The 21,379-nt window shown below is 57.4% G+C and overlaps 2 protein-coding genes across 2 annotated transcripts; both read right to left on the minus strand.

The window, feature by feature from the left end:
* Window positions 1–1,238: 1,238 nt before the first annotated feature.
* Window positions 1,239–2,987, minus strand: LOC308654766 (sperm motility kinase 2B-like; the record flags this gene model as incomplete). The annotated part of the gene is made up of 1 exon (XM_081304414.1): window positions 1,239–2,987. The coding sequence occupies one exon, from the start codon at window positions 2,985–2,987 to the stop codon at window positions 1,239–1,241; it is 1,749 nt and encodes a 582-aa protein (XP_081160540.1).
* A 4,015-nt stretch (window positions 2,988–7,002) lies between these two features.
* On the minus strand, window positions 7,003–8,751 carry LOC308654767 (sperm motility kinase 2B-like; the record flags this gene model as incomplete). Its single annotated transcript, XM_081304415.1, has 1 exon — window positions 7,003–8,751. The coding sequence occupies one exon, from the start codon at window positions 8,749–8,751 to the stop codon at window positions 7,003–7,005; it is 1,749 nt and encodes a 582-aa protein (XP_081160541.1).
* Window positions 8,752–21,379: the final 12,628 nt, after the last annotated feature.

Consider the following 21,379-nt stretch of genomic DNA (forward strand, 5'->3'; position numbering starts at 1 on the left):
GAGGGTCACACTGCTGAGTACTGGGATCTCTGACCCACGTCAAATGGAAACCCCACGGAGATCACAAAGAAAGGGGGGCAGAGCCCACACCCCGAGTGGAAGGGATGGGAATTGAAAGGTTCACTCCAAACACTAGACCCAGAAAACAGTTCCTCCCAGCCAGCCCTCGACTCCTGCGGGCTGGGGCTCTGGCCACACACCCTCCCCTGCCCACACCTGCGCCCCAGTTCTGGGGAGCTCCGGGTGGCAGGCTGAAGGGCCCCTCCCCGGGTCAGGACGCTCACAGGGACCGTCCCGCGCAGGCGAAGACCTAGAGAGGATAAAGCTTCACCAGGGCAAGAGCCAGCCCCTGGCAGGTACATTCAGAGGAGGGAGCAAGCAGCAGCCCCCAAGCCTCTCTAGGGGAGGCACCCACAGCTCTACCCTGACTGCCCCTGGACCCTCCTCATGCCAATCTGGGTGTCACCCCACGATGGGCTTGGGCCGGTGGCTCCTCCTGTCCACGGTTCACTTCCGAATGTGGTGACCGGGCTCCATCAGTGTCAGGTCAGGCACAAGGTCTGCCTTTCTCCCCGCCCCCACCCAGCCTCCTCCCCTCAGTCAGAGTCTCCTCCCCGGGGACCACTCTGGGTCACCTGTTGCCCTTGGGGACCTCCGGAGGGCTCCCTGTCCCTGCTCCCTTACACCTTCCCCACTGTGACACCACCACCCACTCTCCCACTGCTGCCAGGAGGCGGCCAAGGAACGCAACAGCTGATCCCCACGGAGCACCCAATTTATTCCAAGATCCGTGGGACTCGGGAATGGATGAAGAGCTTATTGGGAAGCATCTCTGCCCCAGAGGGTGGGAGACAGCAGAGGAGAGCAGGGCCGGGGCACGTGTCCGAGGAGAAGTCCCTGACGTGGGATCCGGGTGGGGCGCAGGGGCCCACTGGTGTCCCGGTGTCCTCCTGCCTGAGGGGTCCGGGAGGCCGCGGCCAGGGCAGGTTGCACTTCTCACTCCAGCAGCTGGCCCTCGTGAGGGAGACCCCGTGCCACCTGTCTGTGGACACAGAGAGGGGCTAGGAGTCAGAGTCGCCCACCCTGTGGCACCGCGGTCGACCTAACCCTGGTGGCACCCCCCAAGGGCAGAGGGTGTCCATCCATCCTTTGAAATGACACTCATCGAGGCACACGTGAGACCAAAGGCAGCACCGCTCCACCTACTTGGCTCCGTGGGCGTCTCAGCTGGGCGATAGTCAGGGAGCCACTCTGTTTTTGAAGAATCTTCTGAAGGCCTGCCCTCTGGTGGGGGCAGGTCCCGGGGGGTCCCTGGGTGCTGGTGGTGGTGGTGGCACGGGCCCTCCAGCTGCGGGAGCCACTCTGTTTTTGAAGAATCTTCTGAGGGCCTGACCTCTGGTGGGGGCAGGCCCCGGGGGGTCCCTGGGTGGTGGTGGTGGTGGTGGCGCTGGCCCTCCAGCTGCGGGAGCCACTCTGTTGGAGCGTCCGGAGCCGGTCCTGGGGGCCTGCACGCAGCAGCACAGCCTCGCCAGACAGGTGGCCATCCCCCGGAACACTCCCCTCCATCCCCTGGCGGTGTCACGGCTCAGGCCAGGGGTCCTGGTGCCAGCAGGGGGTTGCTCGGTGGAGTTGGAGCTTGGATCCGGTGCCAGGGCCTGGGAGGACCCGGGCAGAGGGGCCGTGGGGCCTGCAGTAGGGACGCTGGCCGACAGGCTGCACAGCATGATGGCGGGCAGGCTGGCTCTCCTGCTGCCCACCTGCCCTGAAGGCTTGAGCTCCTCAGGCGGCTGCTGCTGCTGCTGCTGCTGCTCACAGGCCGAGGGGGGCCAGGAGCGAATGGCCGGCCTGCTGACGCCCCACCTTGGGCCCAGAGTCAAGCTGGAGGGGATGGACAGGGACGGGCAAGGGCCCACCTGTGGCTGCCCAGGTATCTGCAGCCGCACCTGGCAGCCCGCCCCCCGGGTTTCCTGGTGGCCCAGCAGGAGGTAGGTGGCCATGGCCTCGTTGAACTGGCGCGTCGCCACCGACACCCAGGTCTCCTGCAGCCCGTAGCCCAGGTCCAGCATGGCCAGCAGGATGGAGGTGTCCGGGCGCTTGGGGAGCAGCTCAGCGGGAGGACTCGGGCAGCGTTCCCCATCCTGGCTCAGCCACGGGTGCCCCAGGATCTGCTGCAGCGTGGGCCTGTGCGCGGGCTCCAGGGTCAGCATCCAGGACACCAGGCTTTGCGCCTCGTCGGACAGGTGGAACGGGAGGTGGTACCTGGCCTGCAGCACCTGCTCCTTGGCCTGCGCATAGCTGTCCCCGGTGAACGGGACGCAGCCCGTGAGCATGAGGACCAGGAGGACACCCAGGCTCCAGACGTCCACCGCGGGGCCGTCGTAGGGCTCTCGCCGGTGCAGCTCCGGGGCCCAGTAGGCCACGGTGCCGCAGAGCAGGCCCAGCTTCTCTCCGGCCCTGAACCTGCAGGCCAGGCCGAAGTCGCACAGCTTGGCGCGGCCCGCGGCATCCAGCAGCACGTTGTCCGCCTTCACGTCCCGGTGCGCGATGCCCTGCGCGTGGCAGTAGCCCACGGCGCTGGCCACCTGCCCGAACAGCGTGCGGGCCTCGTCCTCCCACAGGCCCACGACCTCCGGGATGTGCTGGCCCAGCTGGCCCCCAGCCATGTGCTCCATCACCACGTAGGCAGTGCCGGGGGTCTGCACGATCTCCAGCAGCTGCACCACGTGCGGGTGCTCCAAGCCCTTCATGATGTCCAGCTCCGACAAGACCCAGGACAAGGTGCCCCCCGCCCCCTTCCGCAGGACTTTCACGGCCACCTTCGTCCCCGTCAGGATGTGTCGGGCCAGGAAGACCTTGGCAAAGCTGCCCTGCCCGACGACCCCCAGGGGCTCATAGCGGCCCGTGAGGGCTTCCTCCAAGGAGGAGCTGGCCGCGAGGTCCCGCCACACCCTCCGCACCCCGCTACGCTCACTGCTCTCTCTAGACATCCTCGGCCCCACGCCCACTAAGGCCGCTGGCTAAAAACAAACACAACAAACAAAGCAAAGAACACAAGCAGAACTAACACAACAAAGCCCAACAGAAAGCCCCAAATCAAAGAACCAACCCGAGACCGCAACCAGAACCACCAAACCACCAACCACCAAACGCGCTAACTATGGGAGTCCCACAGGTCACTGCCTAGAGCTTCCTGTGCTTGTGGACAAGCTCCCGGCCTCGGCCGGGCCTTAAATCCCCGCTGGCTCAAGTCCCTCACAATGCTGGCCCCTGTGAGGTCACAGCCAGGAGTGGCCCGCTCACACCCGGGGGGTGGCCCACGGTGGCATCTCCCACTCGCGCCTCCGGGACCTTGGCCACCTTCCTGGTCACAACAAGGAGGGCCTGTGGAACCTCGGTGCTCCCGTGTGTTCGGGACCCCGACCTCTCCTTGCTGAGAAAGGAGGAGCTGGACCAGGCCCCGGGGCCCGTGCCTCGCCAGTACACAACTCTGTCGTGGCTTTCGCCCCGTGAAGACCCCAGCCCAGGTCCTCTGGAGCCATTCAGCGCCCGTCTCCTCCAACTCGGACAGACTGGCGTCCAGAGCGTGGTGTAAAGGTAAAATTTCTAAGCTGATTCTAAGCTGCAAAAGTCTGACTTAAAGTGTAAAAGACCGGGCATTGTAAAGTTTCTAAATGGCAAGGCCGGGGCTAAAAAGTAAAGACTAGGTATTGTTAAAATTCCTCTGCTACCCCCGGAACCTGTAATCCCTGTAGCTGTTAGGACAATACCTGAACTGCCCAGTAAATATTTCTCCTGGTCCCCTGGTTGTTTAATAGCTAAGGGCTCCAAGTAGCTCGGCACGTAAGCATCTAGGCCCCCAAATCAATCAGTTTAAATGTGTACCCCGCTTAGGAGTGACCAATCACCCCTGCCCAGACTGTTCCCGCCAATGAATGGACTAATCCTGTCTCGGAGTTGTTGTTCAATTTTCCCGCGCCTCATGATGATTTGTTCTGATGTATGCAAAGCCCCCCGCCCTCTCGAAAAAGTGTACTTAAGCTCTGCTTGACCTCTGCTCTGGGCTCTGGGCTGCTCTATCTTCCTGAGTGAGCCTGGAACCTCAGCATGCTGAATTAATAAATCCCCTTTTGCCAATTGCATGGAGCCAGTCTCTTGTGTGGTCTCTTTCTCCGATGCTCCGCCGGACCCTTACAGTGGTAGCAGTCCACTCACGCCAGGACGCTGTCGCAGGTCGCTCTGCCCCCTGAGCCCCAGGACCACATTCCCGACCTCTGTGGGATGTGGGAGCCACGGCAGGCGCCTGCCTCGTCACTGCCCCACAAGGTCCTATCAGGTCACTCGCCAGAACCCTTCCTGCAGCCCACAGGAGAGAGAGAGGAGGGTGGGTCTCCTTCCAGGGATGAAGGCCGAACCTGCCAGCCAAGAACCCTAGGGCCAGCAGGTGCCCATCCTGGGGTGCAGAGAGACGGAGGCGTCCCTGATGCCCCGGTCCCTTCTGCTGCTCTGTCCACAGAGCCTGGGCTGGCTCCTTTGGAACCCACAGACTGACCGCTCCCCCCTCTGGGACCTGAGGCGTCCACGTGTCAGGCACCAGGAGGCCGGGTGTCCAGGGAGGTCTCGCTCTCTCCTTCCAGCGAGGGACCTTGTTGCCGTGTCCCCACACCACACGGCTGAAAGGGCCGAGGACTGGGCTCACCCCTTCAGTCCCTTTCCCCGCTCTCCTCCCTTCTTTCCTCCTTGGTTCTAGTTATGGAGACCTGCCCTGAAGGCTTGTGCTCCTCAGGCTGATGCTGCTGCTGCTGCTCACAGGCCGAGAGGGGCCGTGAGTGAATGGCGGGCGTGTTGACGCCCCACCTTGGGCCCAGAGCCAAGCTGGAGGGGACGGACAGGGACGGAAAAGGCCCCACCTGTGGCTGCCCATGCATCTGCGGCCCTACCTGGCTGCCCAAGCCCCGGGGGCCAGCGCTCGACTCCTGAGCCACTTTCCCAGCCCTTTCTACTGTCTTCGACGAAGGATCTCACACCCTTGCCTAGGCAGGTCTTGAACTGGCAATGCCCCTGCTCGGCCTCCCCAAGCCACAAGTAGAAAGGCAGTCACCACCTTGCCCTCCGTGACATGTCTGTGTCTGTGTCTGTCTCTGTGTGTCTCTGTGTGTGGGGGGTGGGGGGGTGGGTGTGTGCATGAGCACACCTGAGACCAAGCGCGACCACGTGTGGTGCAGAGGGTAGAACCAGGGCCTAGTTGCCGGCCAGAGGAGGTCCAGCCCTGAGGCGCACATCCCCTTGGGGAGCCAGGGCCCCAGGGCCTCACCCTCCTGAAGGACCACAACACCACACCCTCAAAGGAGGGGAGTCTCAGCAGCACTTTTGGAGAAACACACTCCTCCAACCACGGCCCTGGGAAACCAAAGGCAAGGGGCTCGGTCTCCCCTGCACCTGCCCTTCACGAGAGGAGTCCCTGGTGGTGGACTGAACGACCTTAGGCAGGGACTCAGAGATGGGTGAAGACACAGGGTCTCTGGAAAGGTCTGTTCCTGGCAAGTACAAAAGCTGGCCTCACGATTCTTGTCCCCGGGGAAGGGACCAATTCAGAAGACTCCGTGGAGGGTCTGCGGTACCAAACCCACCAGGAACACAAGGGTGGCTCTGTGACATCAGAGACCCAGGGGGAGGGGGTGGGGTCCGCACCTAGTACAGGATGGAAGGGAGGCTGCCCTCCATTCACATCAGACTGGGATCTCTGACCCACGTCAAATGGAAGCCCCACAGAGATGGCAAAGAAAGGGGGGCAGAGCCCACACCCGGAGTTGAAGGGATGGGAATTGAAAGGTTCACTCCAAACACTAGACCCAGAAAACAGCTCCTCCCAGCCAGCCCTCCACTCCTGCGGGCTGGGGGCTCTGGCCACACACCCTCCCCTGCCCACACCTGCGCCCCAGCTCCCCCGCCAGGTGGTCCTGCTCCCTGCTCAGCAGCCCTGGGGAGCTCGGGGTGGCAGGCTGAAGGGCCCGTCCCTGGGTCAGGACGCTCACAGGGACGGTCCCGCACAGCCAAAGACCTAGAGAGGATAAAGCTTCACCAGGGCAAGAGCCAGCCCCTGGCAGGTACATTCAGAGGAGGGAGCAAGCCGCAGCCCCCAAGCCTCTCTAGGGGAGGCACCCACAGCTCTACCCTGACTGCCCCCGGAATCTGTGACACGGGGCCCTCCTCATGCCAATCTGGGTGTCACCCCAGGATGGGCTTGGGCCGGTGGCTCCTCCTGTCCATGGTTCACTTCCGAATGTGGTGACCGGGCTCCATCAGTGTCAGGTCAGGCACAAGGTCTGCCTTTCTCCCCGCCCCCACCCAGCCTCCTCCCCTCAGTCAGAGTCTCCTCCCCGGGGACCACTCTGGGTCACGTGTTGCTCTTGGGGACCTCCAGAGGGCTCTGTGGTCACTGTTCCCTTACACCTTCCCCACTGTGACACCACCACCCACTCTCCCACTGCTGCCAGGAGGCGGCCAAGGAACGCAACAGCTGATCCCCACGGAGCACCCAATTTATTCCAAGATCCGTGGGACTCGGGAATGGATGAAGAGCTTATTGGGAAGCATCTCTGCCCCAGAGGGTGGGAGACAGCAGAGGAGAGCAGGGCCGGGGCACGTGTCCGAGGAGAAGTCCCTGACGTGGGATCCGGGTGGGGCGCAGGGGCCCACTGGTGTCCCGGTGTCCTCCTGCCTGAGGGGTCCGGGAGGCCGTGGCCAGGGCAGGTTGCACTTCTCACTCCAGCAGCTGGCCCTCGTGAGGGAGACCCCGTGCCACCTGTCTGTGGACACAGAGAGGGGCTAGGAGTCAGAGTCGCCCACCCTGTGGCACCCAGGTGGACCTAACCCTGGTGGCACCCCCCAAGGGCAGAGGGTGTCCATCCATCCTTTGAAATGACACTCATCGAGGCACACGTGAGACCAAAGGCAGCACTGCTCCACCTACTTGGCTCCGTGGGCGTCTCAGCTGGGCGATAGTCAGGGAGCCACTCTGTTTCTGAAGAATCTTCTGAAGGCCTGCCCTCTGGTGGGGGCAGGTCCCGGGGGGTCCCTGGGTGGTGGTGGTGGTGGTGGCGCTGGCCCTCCAGCTGCGGGAGCCACTCTGTTTTTGAAGAATCTTCTGAGGGCCTGACCTCTGGTGGGGGCAGGCCCCGGGGGGTCCCTGGGTGGTGGTGGTGGTGGTGGCGCTGGCCCTCCAGCTGCGGGAGCCACTCTGTTGGAGCGTCCGGAGCCGGTCCTGGGGGCCTGCACGCAGCAGCACAGCCTCGCCAGACAGGTGGCCATCCCCCGGAACACTCCCCTCCATCCCCTGGCAGTGTCACGGCTCAGGCCAGGGGTCCTGGTGCCAGCAGGGGGTTGCTCGGTGGAGTTGGAGCTTGGATCCGGTGCCAGGGCCTGGGAGGACCCGGGCAGAGGGGCCGTGGGGCCTGCAGTAGGGACGCTGGCCGACAGGCTGCACAGCATGATGGCGGGCAGGCTGGCTCTCCTGCTGCCCACCTGCCCTGAAGGCTTGAGCTCCTCAGGCGGCTGCTGCTGCTGCTGCTGCTGCTCACAGGCCGAGGGGGGCCAGGAGCGAATGGCCGGCCTGCTGACGCCCCACCTTGGGCCCAGAGTCAAGCTGGAGGGGATGGACAGGGACGGGCAAGGGCCCACCTGTGGCTGCCCAGGTATCTGCAGCCGCACCTGGCAGCCCGCCCCCCGGGTTTTCTGGTGGCCCAGCAGGAGGTAGGTGGCCATGGCCTCGTTGAACTGGCGCGTCGCCACCGACACCCAGGTCTCCTGCAGCCCGTAGCCCAGGTCCAGCATGGCCAGCAGGATGGAGGTGTCCGGGCGCTTGGGGAGCAGCTCAGCGGGAGGACTCGGGCAGCGTTCCCCATCCTGGCTCAGCCACGGGTGCCCCAGGATCTGCTGCAGCGTGGGCCTGTGCGCGGGCTCCAGGGTCAGCATCCAGGACACCAGGCTTTGCGCCTCGTCGGACAGGTGGAACGGGAGGTGGTACCTGGCCTGCAGCACCTGCTCCTTGGCCTGCGCATAGCTGTCCCCGGTGAACGGGACGCAGCCCGTGAGCATGAGGACCAGGAGGACACCCAGGCTCCAGACGTCCACCGCGGGGCCGTCGTAGGGCTCTCGCCGGTGCAGCTCCGGGGCCCAGTAGGCCACGGTGCCGCAGAGCAGGCCCAGCTTCTCTCCGGCCCTGAACCTGCAGGCCAGGCCGAAGTCGCACAGCTTGGCGCGGCCCGCGGCATCCAGCAGCACGTTGTCCGCCTTCACGTCCCGGTGCGCGATGCCCTGCGCGTGGCAGTAGCCCACGGCGCTGGCCACCTGCCCGAACAGCGTGCGGGCCTCGTCCTCCCACAGGCCCACGACCTCCGGGATGTGCTGGCCCAGCTGGCCCCCAGCCATGTGCTCCATCACCACGTAGGCAGTGCCGGGGGTCTGCACGATCTCCAGCAGCTGCACCACGTGCGGGTGCTCCAAGCCCTTCATGATGTCCAGCTCCGACAAGACCCAGGACAAGGTGCCCCCCGCCCCCTTCCGCAGGACTTTCACGGCCACCTTCGTCCCCGTCAGGATGTGTCGGGCCAGGAAGACCTTGGCAAAGCTGCCCTGCCCAACGACCCCCAGGGGCTCATAGCGGCCCGTGAGGGCTTCCTCCAAGGAGGAGCTGGCCGCGAGGTCCCGCCACACCCTCTGCACCGCACTACGCTTAGTGCTCTCTCTAGACATCCTCCGCCCCACGCCCACTAAGGCCGCTGGCTAAAAACAAACACAACAAACAAAGCAAAGAACACAAGCAAAACTAACACAACAAAGCCCAACAGAAAGCCCCAAATCAAAGAACCAACCCGAGACCGCAACCAGAACCACCAAACCACCAACCACCAAACGCGCTAACTATGGGAGTCCCACAGGTCACTGCCTAGAGCTTCCTGTGCTTGTGGACAAGCTCCCGGCCTCGGCCGGGCCTTAAATCCCCGCTGGCTCAAGTCCCTCACAATGCTGGCCCCTGTGAGGTCACAGCCAGGAGTGGCCCGCTCACACCCGGGGGGTGGCCCACGGTGGCATCTCCCACTCGCGCCTCCGGGACCTTGGCCACCTTCCTGGTCACAACAAGGAGGGCCTGTGGAACCTCGGTGCTCCCGTGTGTTCGGGACCCCGACCTCTCCTTGCTGAGAAAGGAGGAGCTGGACCAGGCCCCGGGGCCCGTGCCTCGCCAGTACACAACTCTGTCGTGGCTTTCGCCCCGTGAAGACCCCAGCCCAGGTCCTCTGGAGCCATTCAGCGCCCGTCTCCTCCAACTCGGACAGACTGGCATCCAGAGTGTGGTAGCAGTCCCCTAACGCCAGGACGCTGTCGCGGGTCGCTCTGCCCCCTGAGCCCCAGGACCACATTCCCGACCTCTGTGGGATGTGGGAGCCACGGCAGGCGCCTGCCTCGTCACTGCCCCACAAGGTCCTATCAGGTCACTCGCCAGAACCCTTCCTGCAGCCCACAGGAGAGAGAGAGGAGGGTGGGTCTCCTTCCAGGGATGAAGGCCGAACCTGCCAGCCAAGAACCCTAGGGCCAGCAGGTGCCCATCCTGGGGTGCAGAGAGACGGAGGCGTCCCTGATGCCCCGGTCCCTTCCGCTGCTCTGTCCACAGAGCCTGGGCTGGCTCCTTTGGAACCCACAGACTGACCGCTCCCCCCTCTGGGACCTGAGGCGTCCACGTGTCAGGCACCAGAGGCCGGGTGTCTGCGGGTTGGTCTGCCCTGGTCCCTTCGTGCTCCTTTCTAAGTCCCCTAGACTGTGTGGATCTTAACAACAGGTCGTGGGTTCTCACACTCCGTGGCCTCTTGATTCGGCCCAGTCCACGTTCACGTGTCAGGAGAGGTGCCCAAAGCTCGCCCTTGGTCCACCTTCCATGGGGCCTTTGGTATTTCTTCACATGGGGGGAGGGTCACAGGACTGAGCCGTACTCCCCCTTCCTCCCTCTCCCCCCTTCCCTTCATGCCTTGCTCTTCGTCCCCCTCTGCCCTCCCTCCTGGTCTCTTGACTACCCTCCTCCCCTTTCCTGGGGCCTGGCTGTTGACACCAGGGCCTCGTCTGTCTAGCTGGGCGCTCTCCCACTCGCTGCACCCTGACCCTTAGACCAGGGTCTCAGGGAGTCCTCAGACTGGCCTCAGTCTCAATCCCCCGGCCCCTGCCTCTCCAGTGTGTGACTGTGGACGTGCCTGTGGACCTGCCTGGTTCATGTCTCAATCCCCCGGCCCCTGCCTCTCCAGTGTGTGACTGTGGACGTGCCTGTGGACCTGCCTGGTTCATGTCTCAATCCCCCGGCCCCTGCCTCTCCAGTGTGTGACTGTGGACGTGCCTGGGGACCTGCCTGGTTCATGTCTCAATCCCCCGGCCCCTGCCTCTCCAGTGTGTGACTGTGGATGTGCCTGTGGACCTGCCTGGTTCATGTCTCAATCCCCCGGCCCCTGCCTCTCCAGTGTGTGACTGTGGATGTGCCTGTGGACCTGCCTGGTTCATGTCTCAATCCCCCGGCCCCTGCCTCTCCAGTGTGTGACTGTGGATGTGCCTGTGGACCTGCCTGGTTCATGTCTCAATCCCCCGGCCCCTGCCTCTCCAGTGTGTGACTGTGGACGTGCCTGTGGACCTGCCTGGTTCATGTCTCAATCCCCCGGCCCCTGCCTCTCCAGTGTGTGACTGTGGACGTGCCTGGGGACCTGCCTGGTTCATGTCTCAATCCCCCGGCCCCTGCCTCTCCAGTGTGTGACTGTGGACGTGCCTGGGGACGTGCCTGGTTCATGGGCACACACCTGTGCATGTGCGGTTTGGTTCTCGGACCACAGCAGGACCTTTTCCCAGGGGACTGGTCCCATCTGTAGGCAGAGCCTCCTGAAGGCCCTCTTCTCCGTAGTGCTGCATGGTGGCTGACCTTCCAACAGGACTGTTGGAGCGAAAGCCCTCAAGCCCCAGGTGCAGGACTTGGTCACTAGACGTGCCCTGCGTCAGGGGAGTCCTTTTGGTTCATCCAAAGGACATCATATGGGGACTCAGAGCTGGAGGAGGACAGGAAGAGCTCTGGTGAACGCAAATTCATGGCAATTGTCAACACTGCGCTGCTTTTGTCTTCCCCGTGGCTGAAGAGAATGATGTATGAAAAAATCTCTCCAGGGCTGAGCACAGGTTATTGAGCCCAGGAGGCATGCTCTGCAGCTCTGTGACACAGGTGACTGCAGGGGGCATGCTAGGACCCCATGGACGTGACGCCGCTGTGGGCTCACATCACTTGGTCATGTTAATTGGAACCCCAAGGAACCCCAAGGAATAGCTGTGGCATGACCCAAATGAAAGGGAAAAGCAACAAATATCGAGGGAGGAAATGGCAGGAATGAGGCCAAGCATCCATGAGACCTCTAGGAACACACAAGAGATGGCTCCGGTGCCCTCCCTTGTCAGGACGTGCTGTCAGGAAAGCCATGAAACACTCCCTGGAAGCACAGGAGGACCAGGGCCAGGAGGACAGGCTACAGGAGCCCCCTGAGGGAGACCACCCAGCCCTGGCCGGATCTGGGGGAACAGGGCCAGGCAGAGGGAGTTGCAAGGCCCAAGGTCGTGGGCATGATGAGTGAGCTCAGAGGGATGGAGGGACAGGCAGGCCTGGGTGACCCCGTCCTGGAGCAGGAGCAACGGAGAGCCAGGTGTGGGTCTGACCCAGGTCACACTGGGAGCCGGCAGCTCTGGTGTCCACTCTGCAGATCAGGAAACTGAGGCTCAGGGAGGCCGAGACCCCTGTGAGTGCCTGCCTCCCTCCCTGGATGCACGGTCCTCACCCCCAGAGCACTGCCCTGGACCAGACTCACACGTGCTGGGCTCCCCACCTCCAGGTGGCCACTAAAGTGGGGTCCAGATAGCTGACCCATATGTCGGGTCATTCACCCCTTCCCCACTGAGTCCTCAGCTGGCTCCCTGCCCCCACAATGACTTTGGCCCGTCTTCTCAGCGCTCTCCAGAGGACAGCTCTAGGCACTTCTCAGACAGTGTTGCTCGTCTTGAATTTGACGGCTCTGGGTCCTGTGAGGGCTTTCCACTTCCTGGGTAAGGAAAGCGCCTGTTGTCCTCCAGAATCAGGAGACACACACAGAGCCCCCCAGAGTGGTGGGACCTGGAATGCCTGGACCCAGAGCAGACGGACCCAGCTGGAGAGAGCACTCGTGAACTGGACGGAGCCCTGAGGGAACCGTCGGGATGTAGCACAGAACATCAAGAAGCTGAAGAAGGAAAGACGGCCATGAACATCACAAAGCCCCAGAACCTCGTCTGGACTCGAGGGGAGAGAAGAAAGCCCGCAGGAGAGCCCAGAGGGGCACCCTGCAAGCCAGGACGAGCATTCCCTGCTGACGCCAACGTGGGTGGGCTTCCTCGGACCCTCCTCGGCACCTCACAGTTGACTCAAGACTGTGGCCGGAGAAAGGAAAGAGGACGTGGGTGCTAACTGAGTGCCACCACGTGGCACACGCTGCCCGTGTGTCTCAGTGAGCCAGTCCCCTGGCCTGGAGGCTGAAACCGCCACTCCCTTTTTGGCATGGGAGGTTCACGGTATCTCACTGGCTTCTGGGTGCTCGGGGTTGGCACAAAGACACACACAGTAGGTGCTCAGCAAAGACCGTTGAGTGAGCACGGACCTGCGGCTGGCAGAGTCCAGGTTCACGTCCACTGTGGCACAGAGGGGAGGAGGAGGAGAATGGCTCTGAATTGAGGCCCTCTGACCCCAGGCCCGCACTGAACCCACATCCCAAGCCATGTCCGCACGTCCCTGTTGGTAAAGATGGTGCCTGGAGCACTTCTCTTCCTGGAGCTCAGGTCCATGACGCACTGAATGGTGTGCTAACCATCACCTCCAATCCCTGTGAATGGCGTGAACTTTGGATGGTGCACCTCCAATCCCTGAAGTGGCACCAACTCTCGGCCAATAAAGAACTAACAGCCCACTCGCCCTGCTCCTCCTCATCCCGTGTTGAGCCCATAAATATCAACACCCTGTTGGTGCTCTCTCTCTCCACCCCCTTTTCTTCTGCGACTGGCCTCTATGGTCCTGCTAATAAAATCTCAGACCGGTAAACGGTCGTTTCAGCTTGTTGAGTCTACAGAGTTTTTCCGCCATTCCTAGAGTCCCTGTTGTGGTTTGGACTTAAAGGGCCCCGACAGCTCGGGTGCTGAAGGTTTGGTCCCCAGCACAGCAGTGTTCAGGGTGGGGCCTTTGGTAGGTGCTCGGTCATGAGGGCTGTGAACTCACAGTAGACCAGTCCTTAGGTCACAGCTTCATGGACTGGAGAGGTGGTGGAGACACCAGGGTGGGCCCAGTGGGAGGCAGCAGGTCACTGGGGCCTGTCCTTGAAGGTTCCCTTTGTCCCCAGCACCTTCTCTGCCTGCTTCCCACCCCAGGAGATGGTCAGCTTTCCTCCCCCTCACATCCCCCTGTGGGTTGTCTTACAAGTGTCCAAAGGATGGGTCCAACCAACCACCAGCTGAATCCTGAGCCACATCAATCACCTCCTTTTCATTTCCTCAGGGTATTTTCATGGCTACAGAAAGTTGACACAAAAAAACTGGTACAAAAAATTATGGATCATGGCTGTGACGACACCGGACCAGGTGGTTTTTGGGCAGTAGCATCTTGTAGAAAAAAATTGGAAACTTTTGGGAAAGCAGGTGATAAAAAGCCTAGAACTCTAGTGGAGCTGAAGGGATGTGTCTGGTTGCTGCTCAGAAGACCAGAATGCTGAGAGCAACGGCAGGGTGAAGACTGCTGAGGTTCCCAGTGCAACGAGGACTTTGTCTGAAGTGGTACAGAAGCCCTTCGTGGTCACCTGACCAAGTCCTTGCCTGTGTTCTGTCAATGCCCTGAGACTGTGTGAGGCTGAGCTGAAAGGTGATGGAATCATTAATACGATGGAGAAAACTGCAAGGCCGCCCCGCATCCAGGGCCTGGTGGGGCTCTGCTGATCACTTTAGCCAGGGTTACAGGGAGAAGTCGGAGCAGAGGCCGTGTGGACCGACACTGAAAGTGCTCAGTGCTGCCCACAGAGTAGAAAGTACAAGGCTGAGACCCAGGAGGCTGTGGCTGCGGAGGAGACGGCATCCTTATAAAGAGGCCAAGGCTTTGCACAGAGCAGGGGGAAGAGCTTCAGGGCTTCTCACGCACTGGTCCTAGCCCTCCCACCGGCGCCAGGAGCAAGGCCTTGGATCTGAAGGCCCAGGGCTCCTGTAGGCCCAGGGCTGCCTAGAGACTTGTTTCCCAGGACTCCTTTCCACTGTCCTGCCGTCCAGCACTCAGGCCACTGCAGCCACGTTCCGGGGGCCTGGCTCTTGCTCCTCCAGGCCTGCCCTGGCCCCTTCCACGTGGCCCTCACTTGGTAGGCACACAGACCAAGGGTGACCAGTCTGGCAGGTCTCCACCAGATTCCAAAGCCAACCTGGAGGCTAGGAGTGAGCCAGGGTCACCCCCTGGAGAGTGGCCCGTGGAGAGTGACGCGAGGCGCTGTGACAGTGAACACCGGCTGCTGTGGAGGACGCAGGGCATCAGAGATGCCAGGGACAAGGAACGTCTCCAGGGAAAGCCACAGGCAGGGACAGGCCAGCCCAACAGTGGCCTGGCAAGGGAGTCGGGCTGGGGCTGCTCACGCCCTGGGCTGCTCACGCCCTGGGGCTCACTGTGTCTCGGAGGCCAGACGTGACCAGAACCAGAACCCAGCAGGGAACTGGCGCCCACAGGGTGGGTTCTGGCCTTTCTTGGCCCAGTTCCTCCTCACTGTTTTCCTGGTCTCGTGCACTGTATCTGGGAGTGTCTGATTCATTTTCTGATTTCTCCAGTGGCTCACATCAAAGAGCCCGCCTGGGATCAGAGGGGAAACTTGGGACTTGCTGTTAGAGCCACGTGGAGCCTGTTGACTATGGGAGCCGTGAGATGGACCACGCGGGGCTCACACTGTGCGATGGACACCAGGTGATGGGGCTGGGGACAGGAGGTCCTGGTTTGCATCACAAACACCCCAAAAGCTTGAAGGCTTGCAACCCAATGCAGCCGTGTTAAGAGGTGGGCCGTGGGCAGGTGACTGGACCACAATGTCCCTGACCTCAAAATGCATTATGAGGGTACATTACTTGTGGGACTCTTAGGAAGTTAAAGGATCTTAGGGGGACGGGGCCTAATGGGGGAAATAGGTAGTTGGAGAAGGGCCTTGAAGGCTGCCTGCTTTCGCAAGCCTCTTGCCCCAATGTTCTGCCTTGACAGGGCCCAGGACAGCAGGGCCAAGCAACCACACTCTTTCACCTCTAAACCATAAATCAAAGTAAGTCTTTCTTCCTTTTTGGGGAGATGGTACTGGGGACTGAACCCAGGGGTGCTTTATCACTGATCCTCATCCACAGCCCTTTTATTTTTTGAGACAGGTTCTCACTATGTTGATTAGAGCTTCATCAAATTGCTGAGGCTGTCCTCAAACTTGCTATCCTCCTGCCTCAGCCTCCCGAGCCAGTAGGATTACAGGCATGCACACTACAGCTGGCTCCTTCTTCCTTCTAAGTAATTTTTCTCAGGAATTTTGTCACAGCAATGAATTATCATACCTTGGAAAGCTGCTAGGGATACCATGGGACAGGTGAAAGCCCCAGACTCCAGGAGAAAGCCCCACACCCTCTCTCTGACTCTGGACCCTGAGAGTCCAGCTGTTTTGTCCAGCTCTCTTTAGTGACCATGGCAAATATTCCCTCCTCCAACTGCACATTGGGAATTTTCATATCTGCTTGTAAACTAGAAGGGTGGGCCTTCTCATGTGGGTTTGGGGGGAAAGGCAGAAATAATGAGAAAGTCTGTGTTGCCTCAGTGGGTGGAGGAGGATGTTCAGAGGAAGGTCCCCTTCTCTAGGGACAACCCCCTCACCCTACACCACCACAACTCTCACCCTAACCCAGCTTCCCACCCCAAGATGTTGGTTGGTTCCTTTGGAAAATGGAACCAGGGCCCCAGACTCTGGCCATGAGCAGAAATGCCTCCTTCACGCGTTCAAAGCCACACCTCCGTCAGCCCACACTTATGGAAGGGCTTCCCTGGGGACCTGCAGTTCCAACAAGCATCACAGTCCTCTCTACCTGGCAAAGGCTTCCCAGTGCGACTCCTCAGTTCTGTGCTGCGAAGCTGTAAAATGGAGCCAGAGACAGACCGACCATGGCCGGAACAAGGGTCAAAGTCCTCCCTTTTCACCATGCTCGACATTGAGTCACTCTGTTTGGGGTGACAAATACATCTCATCTTGCAAATGTCACGCCTCAGAAGAATCAGTGCACATTCTGTCCAGGACAGGATTCTGCCAAAACCAAACACAGACCCCTCTGTGACAGAGGCCAGGAAAGCCAAGCAGGGAGGTGGCATCGATTGAGTCTCAAGTCTAATAACTTCCCTGAGCCGGAATCAGGGCAGGGGTCCAGGAGGGAGATCTGGTATCTGTGGCCTTCACAATGTGCACAGAACGCCAGCTCTCGGAGTCCGTGGGCACCGGGCTCAGGCCAGTGACACCAGGCACATCTGCGGACTCGCCCCGCAGCTGCTGCGCCCACTGTTCTCAGTGAGGGTTTGTGATGTGCCCGGGGCTTCTCCTCTTCCTTCCACTGTATGGTACCCTGTAAGGCCCAGGGTGGCCGCCTCCCTGCGACCATCCCTGTGTGGCCTGAAGATCCTGATGATCCCTAAGTCCGAGGAGACACACCTGTTTGTTCTGAAGGACACCTGCCCAGGCCTCCCCTGACACAGGACACCCCCCAGGGCCACCCAGCAGGGCCTGCTCTGTGCCTGCCAGGTCTGGCATGCCCCAGGACACAGGCACCTCATCCCTGTCCTGGGCGTCGCGATGAGTGGCCGCGTCACTAGTGAACACAGCAGAAGGAATCAGACATCGAGAGCCCGAAACACCATGCTGCAGGACAACAGGCTCACGGTCCCCAGCTTCCTTAAGGCTCCAGGGCCACCCACTTAGGGACACTGAGAAAGGTGGGGACAGGCAGGGGGAGTGTCCCAGGGGAAGGAGCCATCCTGAGTCGCAGACCCCAGCCAGTATGCAGGCTGGAGTGGGGACACTGTTTGAAGGGAGGGTAGGTGCTCCTCGGAGGTGACAGAAGCCCGGCTGCACAGGAGGGGGCAGCTGGGGTGAGCTCAGCCTCCACAGAGCAGGCGGCCCGCACCCTGGCTGGGCCGTGGAGGGCGTCCCACGTCTCTAGGACCCAGAGTCCCAGGGGGAGCACATAACCTCCGTCAGCCAATGAGTGCATTTCACACGCTCACTCTGCCACTGATCCGAGGGTGACATGTGACCAAGTCAGCCGACCCATGTCATAATAGGCAAAGACTGTGGACAGCGAGACACTCTCTCGCCTGGAGTCCCTCTGCCAGTTCCAGGGCCCCTCATGGAGGAACCGATCTGTGCAGGACACTATCAGGGAGCCTCGGAGCCTGAGGAGTGACACCATGTGATCCCCTGGGTCAAGCCAGACCTGATGCTGACTAGACTTGAGTGGGGTAGGATGCTCCCATTCACGAGTAGGTAGCATTTCCTCAGAGGGGCTGCCGGCTGCCATTGATGCCCTTTGTCAAAGGAGTTCTGACGTCCCGGATACACTCATCTTTGGGCTCTGCTGGGCCTGTGCTCCCTCCTGGGCATGCCCTCCATGTAGGCCGCGGAGGCGTCTGTAGGGCAAGCCAGCGAGGTGGCGCTCTCCTGTTGGAGTATCTCCACTGTGACCAAGCTGTCCTTAGGCAGGCGTGGACTCGCGGTAACTCTCTTCAGTTCTCTGTCCCCCAGGGACGATGCCCGTGAACACGTGCCTCGTCCTCTTCCCTCACGGATTTCTGGAGGAGCCTGTCCCTGTGATGGCAGGATCCGGGCCATTCTGCTCGCAGGGCTTTCTGCCAAGCCTCTGCCCGTGGCTGGCTGCCTCCTGGGGTGGGAGTCCCCATGCACCTCTGCTCAGGGTTTGGCTTCTGGCCTCCTCGCATCTTCTCCCCCTCAGTTCACCAGCTCTCTCCCTGGGTGTGAAATCCTGGGCTCCCGTCCCCCGGCTGCGCCTCAGGGCCTCCGTGTGGGATCCCAGCTCCATTTTCTTCAAGACGGGTCTCTTCCTATCTTAGTTGCTGTAGCTCCACAGCACCGCGTAAGGCCCAGGGTGGGCCGCCTCCTGCGTTACTTTTCTTGCTCACCACCTCTTCGGTACTCGGGTTCTCTTATTCTTCCAAATGAATTTTAGAACTGCTTCTTTAGTTCTGTGAAGGTTGTCCTTGGTGTTTGGTGGGGATGCCCTGAGTCTGTATAGCACTTTGGGTAGTTGGCCATTTTCACAACATTAACTCTGCCTCTCCAAGAACATGGGAGGTCTTTCCATCTTCCAAGGTCGCCTTCGATTTCTTTTTTCAGTGTTCTATAATTCTCCCTGTAGAGATCTTTCACCTCCTGGTTTAGATTAATTCCCATATTCATTCATTAATCTTTTTTTCCTCCTTAATTTTCTTCTTCTTTTTTTAAAGAGAGAGAGAGAGAGAGATAGAATTTTTAATATTTATTTTTTAGTTCTCGGCGGACACAACATCTTTGTTGGTATGTGGTGCTGAGGATCGAACCTGGGTCGCACGCATGCCAGGCAAGCGCGCTACCGCTTGAGCCACATCCCCAGCCCTCTTCTTCTTTTTTTTAATTGAGGTTATTGTAAAAGGTCTGTTTTCCTGATTTCTTTCTCAGCAGAACCACTTGGAGCCTATGAAAGCTGAAATTTATGAGAGGTATCTTGCATCCTGCTACTTTGCTAAATTCATGGATCAGCTCTAGATGTCTTCAGGTTTTTTTGTTTTTTTTTGGAGGGGGCCATCTTGTAAATATAGGATTATGTCATCCTCAGAGTTGGATTTCTCCTTTTCCTGATTCTTCTGGCTGGAGTTTGAGAGAACGCTATTGAATAGCAGCATGTGAGTGGACATGCTTGTCTTGTTCCTGATTTTAGAGGAAATAAATGCTTCAGTTTTACTCTGTCCAGTATTATGTTGGCTTTGGGCATGTTACATATATCCTTTATAATGTTTGTAAGTTTCTTCTATGTATACCTACTTTCTCTAGCATTTTTAACATGAATGGGTGCTCAATTTTATCAAAGCCTTTTTATGCAGGTATTAAGATGATCATATAATTCTTGTTCTTAATTCTAGTGAAGTGGTGAATTTTATTTCTCCGTTTGCATATATTGAACCAACCTTGCATTCTTGGAATGAAACCCACTTGATCGTGGTGTATTATCTTCTTGATCTGTTTTTGAATGCAGTTTGCTGATCTTTTATTAAGGATTTTGCATCTATGTTCATCAGGGATATTGGTAGTTTTCTCTCCTTGATGTTTTTGTCTGGTTGTACTTGCTTCACAGAATGTGTCTGGGAATGGTCCCTTCCTTTCAATTTCATGGAGCAATTTGAGATACACTGGTGATTTATTATGTACAGGTCTGGTTAGACCTCAGCTGATAATTCATCTGGTCCTGGACTTTACTTTGTTGGAAGGCTCTTAATTGTTGTTTCAATTTCATTAATTGATATTGGTCTATTTAGGTTTTCTACATCTTCCTAGTTCAATTTGGGCAGGTCATATGTGTCTAGAAATTTGGCAATGTCTTCTAGATTTTCCAGTTTATTGAAGTATAAATTTTCAAAATTGTTTCTAATGATCCTCTGAATTTCAGAAGCATCTGTGGTTACAGCTCCTTTTTCATCTCTGATTTTGTTTATTTGGGTCTTTTATCTATTTCTTTTGGTCAGTTTGGTTAAGGGTTTATCAATCATTTATTCTATTGAAGAAATAACTCTTTGTTGCATTTATCCTATGTATTACCTTTTTAATTCTCAATTACATTGATTTTAGCTATAATCTTTATTATTTTATGGCTTATACTAATTTTTGGTAGAGTGTGATAATTGAGGTAGAGTATAAGCTAACTTATTTGGAATCTATTTTTTAATGTAGGAACACAATGCTATAAGATTTCCTCATAGGAATGCTTTCATACTCTCCAAGAGACTTTGATATACTTTATCTCTGTTCTCATTTGTCTCTAATGATTTCTTGATTTTTATCTCTCATTTATTTTATGATCCATTCTTTGTCTAAAACACTACTGTTCAATCTCCAAGTTTTATGTGATTTCTATTATTTTTCTTGCTGTTCACTTCCAGTTTCATTCTATGATGGTCCAACAGGATATACAAGATTATATCTTTTTTTTTGTATTTACTAAGACCTACTTATGACCTAGAACATGTTTTATTTTTGAAAAATTTCCATGGCCTGATGAAAAGAAGATAAATACAGCTGCTTTGAGATGAAATATGCTACAGATGTCTATTAGGTGCATTTGATTTATAGTATTATTTAAGTCAAAATACCTTTATTGGTTTTAGGTTTGGATGACCTATATATTGGTGATAAAAGTGTGTTGAAATCAACCAGTATGGTTGTATTGGGGTCTATCTGGAATTCCACAGCAAGAGGTAATTTTTTAAAATTTTTTTAAATTTTTTTATTCTGATTTGTTATATATGACAATGGAATGTGTTACGATTCATATTACATATAGAGAGCACAATTTTTCATATCTCTGGTTGTATACAAAGTATATTCACACCGTTCAGTCTTTAGAGTGTATTTTGCATAATGATGTCCATCACATTCCACTATCATTTCTAACCCCCTTCCCCCTCCTTTCCCTTCCCGCCCCTTTGCCCCATCTAGAGTTCATCTACTCCTCCCATGCTTCCCCTCCCTACCCCACTAAGTAACAGCTTGATGCTGGTTATTTTAATGAATCATAATAATGGCCATTACTTACCAGGTGGTTAGGATGTGTCCAATACTGTTTGAACTAGATTTCTTTTTAAAGTCATGTTTGTTGAGATATAGTTTTATATGGTACAATTTGTCCTATTTAGTTTTATAGTTATATGAATTTCAATAACACAGATATAAAAAATGACAACATATAAATATGGACACATAATCCTACGATGAAGATATAGAATATGTTACCTTGTTCTACTTTACTCCCTTTTTTAAAAACAAATAGAGAAATTAATTTTAATATATTTTCATTTAACCTAATGGATTACCAAAATAATTTGCAAAGAAAAGAATTGTTAATAAGATATTTCATGTTCACTTTCTTTGTTCTAGTAATTCTTTGGAAGCTAATGTCTATTTAACACATAGCACACCTCAATTCAGACTATATACATTTCAAATACTCAGTAGTTTCATGTAACCAGTGGATGCTATATTGGCTCCTC

The sequence above is a fragment of the Spermophilus citellus genome, assembly GCF_964194105.1.
Source record: "Spermophilus citellus genome assembly, chromosome: 8".
Taxonomy (NCBI): Eukaryota; Metazoa; Chordata; class Mammalia; order Rodentia; family Sciuridae; genus Spermophilus; species Spermophilus citellus.